The 12,307-nt window shown below is 44.3% G+C and overlaps 1 protein-coding gene and 1 long non-coding RNA gene across 8 annotated transcripts in view; both read left to right on the top strand.

Annotated features, from left to right (window-relative positions):
• mapk10 (mitogen-activated protein kinase 10) overlaps positions 1 to 12,307 on the top strand; it is a 49,148-nt gene that overhangs the window by 17,617 nt on the left and 19,224 nt on the right. For 5 of the 7 annotated variants that reach the window (XM_035527068.2, XM_035527076.2, XM_081718622.1 and 2 more), the window contains 4 exons: positions 1,354 to 1,492; positions 1,915 to 2,080; positions 3,661 to 3,732; positions 9,606 to 9,788. In XM_035527068.2, coding sequence (XP_035382961.2) covers positions 1,354 to 1,492; positions 1,915 to 2,080; positions 3,661 to 3,732; positions 9,606 to 9,788 — 560 coding nt within the window. Of the gene's footprint in view, positions 1 to 1,353; positions 1,493 to 1,914; positions 2,081 to 3,660; positions 3,733 to 6,688; positions 6,761 to 9,605; positions 9,789 to 12,307 lie in introns of all 7 variants that reach the window. The other 2 variants (XM_035527069.2, XM_081718619.1) reach the window with 1 other exon arrangement.
• LOC145658909 (uncharacterized) lies at positions 7,283 to 8,666 on the top strand. The gene is made up of 2 exons (XR_014124756.1): positions 7,283 to 8,200; positions 8,287 to 8,666. It is a non-coding gene; the product is annotated as an uncharacterized LOC145658909 (long non-coding RNA).

The raw sequence follows: 12,307 nt of genomic DNA, 5'->3' as shown, positions 1-12,307 counted from the left end.
ATACAGCCTGTACGGTGTGTTATTGTGTGACAGATACAGCCTGTACGGTGTGTGTTACCGTGTGACAGATACAACCTGTACGGTGTGTGTTACCGCGTGACAGATACAGCCTGTACGGTGTGTTACCGTGTGACAGATACAGCCTGTATGGTGTGTGTTACCGTGTGAGAGATGCAGCCTCTACAGTGTGTTACCGTGTGACAGATACAGCTTGTACGGTGTGTTACCATGTGACAGATACAGCCTGTACGGTGTGTTACCGTGTGACAGATACAGCCTGTATGGTGTGTTATTGTGTGACAGATACAGCCTGTATGGTGTGTTACTGTGTGACAGATACAGCCTGTACGGTGTGTTACCGTGTGACAGATACAGCCTGTACGGTGTGTTACCGTGTGACAGATACAGCCTGTACGGTGTGTTATTGTGTGACAGATATAGCCTGTATGGTGTGTTATTTATTGTGTGACAGATACAGCCTGTATGGTGTGTTATTGTGTGACAGATACAGCCTGTATGGTGTGTTATTGTGTGACAGATACAGCCTGTATGGTGTGTTATTTATTGTGTGACAGATACAGCCTGTATGGTGTGTTATTGTGTGACAGATACAGCCTGTATGGTGTGTTATTGTGTGACAGATACAGCCTGTATGGTGTGTTATTTATTGTGTGACAGATACAGCCTGTATGGTGTGTTATTGTGTGACAGATACAGCCTGTACGGTGTGTTACCGTGTGACAGATACAGCCTGTATGGTGTGTTACTGTGTGACAGATTCAGCCTGTACGGTGTGTGTTACCGTGAAACAGATACAGCCTGTACGTTGTGTGTTACCATGAGACAGATACAGCCTGTACGGTGTGCTCAGAGATCAGGTTTCAAAGGGAATCTGTGTGAGTGTGATCTCTTGCATCCTTCTGACCCGTGTTGTTAATGCTGATTAACTCTCAATCACTAATCAATAGCTCTGTTCTCAACATAAAAGGACATAAAGATACTCATTGATTAACAGCCATTCCTTTGTACTGAGGTAGAGATGTGAATGGAGATGTTTCAGTCCATATAGAGACAGTGCTAATCCCATAGTGGAGACCTGCACTATGCACAGCTAACGCTGCTAGAATACTGTTAGAATTACACTGTTCGAATTGTATACTCAAATTGTCCAGTAACCTTTGTTTGGCAATTCCTCTTCATTCGAGTCTCTATTCAAAGTGCAATAATCTATCAAGCCAGAGCAGAGGGTCAGAGGTGCTGTGTATTAGATCAAATGCACATTACAGATTAGAATATCTCTCTCTCTCTTTCTCTCACTCCCTTTCTCTCTCCGTCTCTCTTTCCCGGCCACAGGTATCTGGTGATGGAGCTGATGGATGCCAACCTCTGCCAGGTCATTCAGATGGAGTTGGATCATGAGAGGATGTCCTACCTGCTGTATCAGATGCTCTGTGGCATCAAACACTTACACTCTGCTGGCATCATCCACAGGGTGTGTGGGTGTACGTGTGTGTGCGTGTACCTGTGTGTGCGTGTACGTGTGTGTGTGCATGTACGTGTGTGTGCGTGTACGTGTGTTCTTGAATGTTTGAGTTTTCCTGTGATAACAGGAAATCATCTCAAGGACAGTGAAACACAGTGCAGACACAGACGCACATGAAACCACACACACACACGTACAGACACTCACACACACGCCTTAGCCAGTTCATGTTGGATGATATTTCATTACATTTGCCGTAATTTTCCACTTCATCGCTCTCTTTTCTCCTGAGTTCAAACGTTTTCCCTACGGTACGTTCAAATAGAACATCTGCACTGATGGTATAATTCAGTCCAGGACCACGAAAACCAGCTCATGACCCTGAAAGTTGTGTCTCCCGTTTCTGCTAAAACTGTTTCTTTTCCCTGAAGGACTTGAAACCTAGCAATATCGTGGTGAAATCGGACTGCACGCTGAAGATCCTGGATTTTGGGCTGGCCAGGACTGCTGGTACCAGCTTCATGATGACGCCGTATGTGGTGACGCGGTACTACCGCGCCCCAGAGGTCATTCTGGGAATGGGATACAAGGAGAACGGTATGACCGGGCTTAACCACAGGCAGGGGTGGGCGGGCCTACCGGGAGAGGGCGGGCCTACCGGGGGTGGGCGGGCCTACCGGGGGAGGGCGGGCCTACCGGGGGTGGGCGGGCCTACCGGGGGTGGGCGGGCCTACCGGGGGAGGGCGGGCCTACCGGGGGTGGGCGGGCCTACCGGGGGTGGGCGGGCCTACCGGGGGAGGGCATGGTGTGGCTGTGAGTTTTTGCTGTAGCCGAGGACAATAAATACAATCATTCTACAGTTTCCAGACTGAAACCATCCTGTTAAACCAGTGGACTCAACTTCAGTTTGTCGGAGGACCCCAGTCCACAGCATCCTTGTGCACTACATTGCAAATTCTAAAATACATGACAGCAAAACATTACGAGAACTTTGTGCTTAACACTGCTTATATTGTTGAGAGCAAAATACTCACACAAGAAGAGAGTAATAAACACAAAATCATGAGTGTATAAATTCACCCAACACCCCAGAACATAATTATTCCTGCTTTAGTAAAACATTTAACTTGTTACAACTAATTAATGGGCAAAAAAAGCAAAAACAACCTTAAGTTTTGTTAGCATCTCTACTGTTAGCATCCTCACAGGTTAGCATATTCATAGTTAGTGTTCCTATGGTTAGCATCCCTAACAGTTAGCATCAACACAGTTTGCATACTCACACTTAGCATCCCCACAATTAGCATTTTGTGGAAGTTTGAAAACATGTTCATGCCCACAGATATATTAACATACATTACATAAAAATGACAAATGGTAGCATGAACTCAAATCGACATGTACAAGTCATCAGGCTTAAATGAAAATAAACTTGTATGTCTGCAGTGCATCTGTATATGGTAAGTGAGCCGTTATGTAGTTAAGCCATTCATCACATACAACCATGTTCTATACCGTCGATGGGAAAATCTTTCAAGTGTGTTTACTGTACTTTATGCATGTTTATGCTGACAGTGCTGTCGAAGGAGGTTCAGAGTTCTGTTCCAAACATATATTCAGTTGATTCAGCAAATAAAAGTCTTGGCTGATTAACCACGTGATCTGCTTCGTGATTGGCTAGTAGAAGTGTGTTCCTGTTTGGTAGCATCTTACATTTTTGACTCACTTCAGCCACTTGTAGAGGTGAACAGTCCATAACACTGTTCCGCTGGTGTACACCAGCAAATACTGAAAGTGTGTGAATGTGTAAGAGTGTGTGTGTGTGTGTGTGTGTGTGTGTGTGTGTGTGTGTGTGTGTGTGTGTGTGTGTGTGTGTGTGTGTGTGTGTTGAGTGCGAGTAAGCTGAGGGTCTCATTGGGTTCCACTGCATTGCTGGACTTTACTCATTCGTTATTAATCTCCATGTGACTTATGTCATCACTAATATTTTCAATATGAACAACTGCTGCTGTAGAAATCTCACTATCAGTCACTAATGACATGCTTGCAATGCTAACTACCATTTCTCTCTCTCTCTCTCTCTCTCTCTCTCTCTCTCTCTCTCTCTCTCTCTCTCTCTCTCTCTCTCTCTCTCTCTCTTCTGTCTCTCTCTCTCTCTTCTGCTTCCACCCCTGCAGTGGACATATGGTCGGTCGGTTGCATTATGGGGGAGATGGTGCGTCACAAAATTTTGTTCCCCGGCCGCGACTGTATCCTTACCCAAACAAAGGTTCCCCTGCCAGATCTTATAAGCTTTGTCTCTTTGGACCAGTGCGGTGTTCTTCAGTGCCCACCTCTCAGCCAAGCTGAGTGCTGTCCGTGGCCTGGTCCAGACCGCATCCTCATCCTCTCCAGCTTCTCTCCATCGTCATAAATGATTATTCCTGCTGGCTGCTTTTATGCTGGTAGGAGGTGATTTAGCACTTTAGACTGGCTCAGTTATACTGACTGCTACACTAGCCTGCTACCCTAACCCTAAAGCCTAATCCTAAACCCTAACCCTAAACCCTAATCATAAACCCTTAACACTAAACCCTAAACCCTAACCCCAAACCCTAATCATAAACCCTTAACACTAAACCCTAAACCCTAAACCCTAATCATAAACCCTAACCCTAACCCTAACCCTAGTTCCTGTTAGGAGCTGTTCTACAGATTATCATCTCCTTGACACGTCCTTTGACTTCCATTGGACATCTTTTGCTGTTCTGATACTGGACTGTTTATTAGTGTAAAAACAACATCATTAATCTTTCTGACTGATTCTGGGTTTGTGAGTGTTCACTGCTCATTAACAGAGATTGTCCATTTGTGATGAAATATCTTTTTAATTACAGCAGTTTGCTTGTAAGCGTTTAGTGTGTTGTGGTTGTATGGCGTGTATATGGCTAGACAGAGCACGCTCACTGCAGCCACTTGTGGGGAGATAATTGCTGAGGTTCGTTCAGCAGTAAGAACTAATGCAGGTTTAAATGTGTGGGTCTGTGTTCCTGTGGGAATGCAGGAAGTCCCCATCGAGCCCCTGGTTTCTCACTATGTGAATATTTATGATTTGCTTAATAGAGGAGTGCTACCTGTGTGTGTGCATGTGTGTGCTTGTGCGTGAGTGTGTGCATGTGTGTGCGTGTGTGTGTGCGTGTGTATGCGCGCGTGTGTGTGTGTATCTGTTTGTGTGTGTGTGTGTGTGTGTGTGTGTGTGTGTAGCTGGGCCAAGCCTGCAGACCTCAGGTTTTCTCCCAGGGTGCTGGGATGCTTCCCTGTTGCTCACATTTGCTTCATTAGTATTTGAGCTGAGTGGGGGCCCATTAGAGAGTGAATATTTTCCTTCTCCACTCAATATTCATTCATTCATTCATTCACTCACTCACTCAGACATTCACTCATTCACTGCTGCTCCTTCTGAGTTCCATTTGGATACATCCCGATTGTGCCTGAGCACTGACACTTTGTGGTTAGGATGAAAGTAATCTTTCCATAACGCGCACAACCTCTATCAGCAGTGTGTGCAAGCACGTGGGAGACATACTGCATTAATTTCTGTTCATGAAGACGTAGAGCCAGGCACACACACACACACACACACACACACACATCACATCACCTTTTACTGAAAAGTGGAGCCAGAACGCTGACGCTGTTGTTCTTAACAACCAGGTCTTGGTCTTTTCTTCGCTGTAAATCGGTCACCTGTTTTGTTTTACTGAGACTTAAAAACAGAGGACGGTGTTTGATCTCTGCGTGTGTGTGTGTGTGTGTGTGTGTGTGTGTGTGTGTGTGTGTGTGTGTCTGTGTGTCTACACTTGTCATATTGACCTGGAGGACCAGAGACACTTATATGCACTTTTTAAAATGCATATTTGCATAAATGCATATATTGCATAATTATTTGTCAATAATTTTTTTATCTCTTTTATGTAAACTTTATCTTTTGTTTTGTATAATCATTTAACCTGCTTAGGTTCACGAAAAACAGGATTTTTAAACATAAAGGTCACAGTAGATCTGAAAGACCTCTTGGATCTGAAGTGTTTGTCTGTGTTGAGTCTGTGTGTTCAGTAATGGAAGATGATGCATATTTCATGTACCTAGAAGGCCATTGTTTGCTGGGATAAATTGATGTCATGCAGTAAAGAGCCATAAATTCTAATTAGGAGGCAGAGGGATGTGGGATCAGAGACCACAGGAGACAGACTACCACCGTCCACCCGCTGGACACAAACCAACAAGGGGAGATTTCCTTCCACCACGGGGTTATTTTACTGCTGTAACTCAGCCTTGCTGTTGTGGAATCAGTTCAGTTCTGTGCAGTTCAGTTCAGTTCAGTTTCAGTTAGTGAGATTTGTCTTAGTGTCTGGCCAAGGTAAAAGTATAACAATGCAATACTTACATAAACGTGTGTGTGTGTGTGTGTTTGTGTGTGTGTGTGTGTGTGTGTGTGAGAGAGATCAGCACTGCTCTTCTGTGTGAGGGCCAGCAGTTTGCTGCTCTAAAAGGCATTTTTGTACTTGATAACACAAGAGGAGATGAGACATACAGTCTCTAGTGTCTACACACCTTCAACTTCACTGTTTGCTGTGAGATCAGATGTCTGATCATCTCTGAACAAACCCACACCATGACCCTCCACCTCTCTGACAACTTTAGCTCGTCTGAAGGCACCGTGCAGAATGCGAGCAGGGTTGCACAAGAGCTGCACAAAGTCCACTCGGCCCGGCTGGTCGGGTTCGTCGTGGCGTCCTGAAAGGCATTGTGGCCTTCGCGAAATACGTATGTGAGCGATGGCTGACCTGTACGATACCTTCACTTAGAAGGTGTTGTCTGGGATCAAGCCATCACATGTTATAGTCTTTCTGATGTACATGTAGCTCTTTAGCCAGTGTGTGTGTGTGTATGTGTGTGTGTGTGTGTGTGTGTGTGTGTGTGTGTGTGTGTGTGTGTGATTGTGCGAGCGTGAAAAATTTTTACATTTGGTTATATATACTATATATATATTTACTATTTATAACTAGTTCGATTTTCTTTTGGTTAGTGGAGTTAACGTTAGGGTTAGGTGTTGGAAATACACAAGTAGTACACAAGTCAATGTTAATGCCATGCAAAGACAGTAATAAAAGTGTGTGTGTGTGTGTGTGTGTGTGTGTGTGTGTGTGTGTGTGCCTGCTCTAGTGGACATGTGGTCTTTGGGCTGTATCTTTGGCGAGTTGATTAGAGGCAGTGTGCTTTTCCCGGGCACGGACCGTATCCTTTTCTTTCTTTTCATACACACACACACACACACACGCACACACACACACATACACACAACCCCCTTCCCACGCACACACACACATTTATGCATGCAGCAATTCAACCTGCTCTGCTGCCTCCAGATAGACGTGCAAACACGTGTGCAGACTCACACACGTGCATGCGTGCACACGTCCCTCAGTCAGGATAGAAGTGCGCTGATTTAGATAGGTCTTTTCTAACATTTGGGAGAAGGACGTGAGAAGAAGAGCTGAAGTCACATGACCTTTGGGAGAAGGAGGTGAAGGGAGAGCTGAAGTCACGTGACCTTTTGGCTGTTGTGTTTCTCCCCACAGGAGAACGGATGCATGCGCCTGTGTCACATTATTATTTATTCTGATACATCTCAAGCACGTCATCACATCCATCTTAATTACAGTCAGATTCGTGAATGCACTCTCGGAGTCCACGGTCTTTTGGTTGGACTTTACCCAATTGTGATGGGGAGAGAGAGAGAGAGAGAGAGAGAGAGAGAGAGAGAGAGAGAGAGAGAGAGAGAGAGAGAGAGAGAGAGAGAGAGAGAGAGAGAGAGAGAGAGAGAGAGAGAGAGAGAGAGAGAGAGAGAGGGGACGTTCCGGCAGGATGAGGTAATGTGGTTTCTTTGCACGAGACCCCTCTGTGGGAACAGGGAAGGCTGATCATGTGACCCCTCAAGGGGAACTTGGCTCCCTACTGTCACACTCTGTCTTGTAGCAATGTACATTCTGGCCGTGTTGCTAAGCATCCTGAGATCCTGTGTGAGTGCGTGAGTGTGAGTGTGACTGAGTGTGTGTATGTGTGTGTGTGTGACTATGTGAGTGTGACTGTGAGTGTGTGTGTGTGTAGAAACACTGGTCAAATTCATTTAATCTTAAGTGATAGTCATTAACATCACGATCATGTGAGTATTTGTCAGTTCCTCTTTCTCTCTATCTGTCTCTCTATATCTCTCTTTCTGGCTCTCTCTCCTTCTCTTCCTGTCTCCATCCCTCTCTCTTGGTCTCTCAATCATTTTCTCCCTCTCTCTCTTTCTGCCTTTCTCTCCGTGTATTCCTGTCTCATCCCTCTCTCTCTCTTTCTCTCTCTCTCTCTCTCTCTCTCTCTCTCTGTCCCTGTGCCATGGTTTAAAAGATTCCTGACAGATTCTGAATCTCAGACAGAACTGAAAGGTTTCCTTAAAGAGGGAGACACATTAGCAATTCAAATGACGCCAGGCAAAAGAGCGCCATCCTGTCTGCTCAGAGACCCGGTCCAGCTCAGCCTCGTGCTCACCGTAGAGGACGGGACGGATGACAGGGATGGATGACATGGAATTGTCGTATTTTAATCATGTGTGCTTACCATGCACAAGCAATGTACTGAAGCTGAGGCTGGTGTCATGCAGACGCTGAGAGAGGAACAGGATGTGAAGATGTAGGAAGATTGTAAATTTGCACTTGAACTGTCTTGTTTTTGCACTCAAATTCTAGAAATTGCACTCAAGTTTTTTAATTTTCTAGGTTTTAGCACTGACCTCAGTTCTGGCCATATGTCGGGTTAGGGGGACTTTTGGACTCGAACCTGTTTGTACCATCTGTGGATACTTTTCTCAGCGGACAACTTACTTTTGTAAGTCACTCTGGATAAAATGGTTTGCTAAATGCCATAAATGTAATTATAAATGTAATTATAAATGCATGTGATGTTGGACAAGAACAGTTTTGTTTAGCCTTCTCTCATTATGAGGTGAATAAGCATTGAGGATTTTTCAAACATTTTAAAATCATTTTTATTACTGTTAGTCCGTGGTAGCCGTCTCCTCTGAATGGGGTGTCTGATACAAAGTGTTTAGGGGGACTAAGTCCTCCCCATCTTTACACTAATAAACACATCAGGATAATCCATCGTATTTTTGCCAAACACATCGTCTGAAGCTGTCAAGTCTACTTCCACCCACGCTCTCTGCAGACTCAGTTTCCCAGGAGCCATTGGAAGGTCTACCCATATGTACATCATCCCCTTCACCCAATCACAATCCTCTAAGCCCTTCTGCGTCACCTGCGTATCGAACTGTTTTCCCCTGTGTCTCATTATTCAATAGTATCTAAGGCTGGACTGAATTATTGTCTTCTGTTTACGGTCCCTACCTTGGTTAGATGTTCGTTTGGGTTCATTTTTTAGCCCACGGTGTCTAGCTCCACTGTGTTTGGGGTTGGGGGAGAATGTGTTTGTATTGATTTTGCTTCCATGACAAAACTGCAGAGAACAAAGGGAAGGTCTAATTCTCACGTAGACACACAGGTAACAGGAAATGCAGGTAACGGGACATGCAGTTACCATGACAACAGGGTAAAGAACAGATGTGTGTGAGTATGTGCTCATACCCTCTGGTTATTGTGAAATGCTGCATTTTTGGAGACCATTGTGTCAAATATGGTAATACCACCAAATATGATATATTTACATCCAAAGCAACTGAGTACAATTTGAGGTTAAGGGCCTTGCTCAGGGGCCCAACAGTGGGGACCTGAACCAGCAACCTTCTGATTGCCAGTCTAATACCTTAACTGCTGATCTTAGAAGTGTATTATGTGTATTACGTGTTCATCTGTTTATTACATGAGGGTTTAAAATTGTCACGTGACAATTAACATGACAATTAACTGAGTAAATGATTTACACCTTCATATAATAATACATATCATGGCCAGGGGGTCTCATTGTCATGGCGTTGCGTGTTGGGGTTGGCGAGGGTGTTGTCGGGGTGTTATGGGGGGCTTGGCATCTGTTTTTGTTGTTGTTTTTGTTTGTTTTCTTCCCTAACTGTGGCCTTGCTCAGATATCGATCAGTGGAATAAGGTGATTGAGCAACTAGGTACCCCGTCTCCAGAGTTCATGAAGAAACTCCAGCCCACAGTGAGGAACTACGTGGAGAACCGACCCAAATATGCTGGACTCACGTTCCCCAAGCTTTTCCCTGACTGCCTGTTTCCAGCAGACTCTGAGCACAACAAACTCAAAGGTATGTGTGCATGTGTGTGTATGCGTGAGTGTGTGTGTGTGTGTGGGGGGGGGCATTTTCACTGTGTATTCCATGTTTATCTTTATGTGATTGTGCCCATGTGTGTCTGTGTGTGCATTTGTGCATACATATGTGTGTGAATGTGTGTGTGCGTATGTGCATGTGTAAGAATAACAACTTCTTTAATGACTTGAAGTATGATCAAGCAAGCAATTACAGTTACATTAGTTACATTTGTTAACACAAGAATTGAGGTGGACACATTTAATTGTGTGTGTGTGTGTGTGTGTGTGTGTGTGTGTGTGTGTGTGTGTGTTTGTGTCTTGGTGCTTCTCTGAGAATCACTCCGTAATTTCTTTGTAGTTTACAAAGCTGAAAGTGTCAAATGAAGCTTATGAAGAAGTGTGTACTGTAGATTTTGTGCTGTGGAGTTGGTGGGACTGTTTCCCAGTGATGAAACATCAGAGAGAGAGAGGCAGAGACAAAGAGCAGGAGTTCAATATTCCAGTCATTTTCCATGACTGCCTCCACAGTCATAAAGGATGGTGAAGTAAAGCGTCTTTGCTGGTTGCACACTGTGGGGCAGGACTGACTTCAGAGCGCCTCTACAGTACACACGCCAGCGCTGCGCTACACCAAGTGTTAAATCGCAGAGGAGCGAAGGCAGGGGATGGAGTTACAGAGATAACACACAGAGTGAAGAGAGGCCCCAGTCCCCTGGCAGGGCTCTGGGTTGCAGCCTCCAGACCTGCTGCTCCTGCACAACACACGCTCACGGAGTACTTACAAACACCACGTTCGGAGATGCAGCATGGATGTATACAGCTAGAGCCCGCATTCCGACTGTTGCCATGGTTACTTTGCGTTAGTCATTCTCGAACTGTGCATTGGTGGTCAGTTTCTGGACACAGAGACCACTGCAGTGTGGAGGTTTGGGTGGAGTATCACTCTCAACTCAACACAACACTCCTAATCCACTCAAACCAGTGCTGCGCCTACTATCACCACATCACCACCGTAACACTACTGCACCATCACTACACCACCCAGTCACCACATCACCACCATAACACTACTGCACCACCACCAGAGAGCAAGAGAGGGGAGATTTCTTTTCATTTTAACAGGCCTTTCCTTTTAACTAGGCATGCTGCATGTCCATGTAGCATACATAACAGCTCATATGCATTTAAAAATACATTAATTAAAAAATACATAGCTATATGAAACAATAAATGGGCTCAAAACAAGTTTATTGATATAAAGTACCCTTAAAATGCATGAATTGTCATTTTATCCAAAGTCCTTTTTACTCAAAATTCAATGTGATGTCAGTTTATCGTCGACTACAGAACACCGACTCACTCCAGCACAGATTCTCTGAGTCATTCAGGCGTGGTGGAAATGTAAAATCCTTAATAATAATTTAAATTAATGAACTTTGCTATCAGTTATCTCAGAAACGAATGATTTGCATTAAACTCTTAGGTGAGAACCACCATATTTTACCCTGCTGATGTTTGCCTCATCCAGAATAAAACTAATCAGTTGACCATTGAAAACTCTGTCACCACATAACACCTTTAAAACCAAAGATCAAAGCATGTAACTTATAACAGAGGCAGAACAATTCATCTGAAACAATACCATGTTGGATTACTACAGGTCACCATTTATTTAGCTAACGGTGGTTTGTACAGTGCCCTACCCTCCGGTTTAACCTTGTCAATTAACCCAAAGAAATTACTTGCTTATTCTTTTCTTATTAAAAACTTTCACACAGACTCTTTACAGCATCTTACCACTTTAAAATCAATGTCCATCTCTCTTTTGTTATCTAAAAGATTACTTGCCACTCTGTGCAGTGAGTTCCACTTTTGAAAAGGGGTCCTCTGGAATAGGAGGTAGAGTTAACCCCTTCCTCACCTTTCCAAAGCAGTCCTTGACCAATGGGAGACAAACTTGGTGCCTAGCCGTGTCACAAAGTATCCAGGATGAACAAGGTCAGTCTCTGTTAAGTCCACCAGCTTTTGAAGGGTGACCACTCCTGACACACCCAGAGCTCTATGAAGTGCAGGGGTGCCCCCACTCATAAACCAGGAGCTCCTCAAGAAGTGGAGATGTAGAGATGTGTTAAAAGGCTAAAACCCTTAAATGAGCCACAATAAAACAACAGTAATTTACAAGTGTCCGATCTGTGCATCCATTAAGAACAGGGACCTGTCTAATCCCAGGTGACTCACATTGTGCAGAATGTCACAGGTTCTCGCTCCCCACACCAGTGTTTACGTTTCTTTGTAAACACTCCAGGTGAAATTATATTTAATTGTATTATTACGATCCTCCAAATATTCCCAAATACTTAGAACCACCAGTCTGTTTCTGTTCCCGCCTGAGCACAAAACCAAAATGGCTTCACTTTGCAGGTGATGAAATCCCACAGTCATTTAAATAATAAATATTGTAAGATATCATAGTCTAAAAACATCTATCCTTCTATTAGTCAGTACTACTAATCT

This window comes from Electrophorus electricus, chromosome 8 (assembly GCF_041902795.1).
Source record: "Electrophorus electricus isolate QZ-2024a chromosome 8, ASM4190279v1, whole genome shotgun sequence".
NCBI lineage: Eukaryota > Metazoa > Chordata > Actinopteri > Gymnotiformes > Gymnotidae > Electrophorus > Electrophorus electricus.
This window is presented reverse-complemented; position numbering and strand designations above follow the sequence as displayed.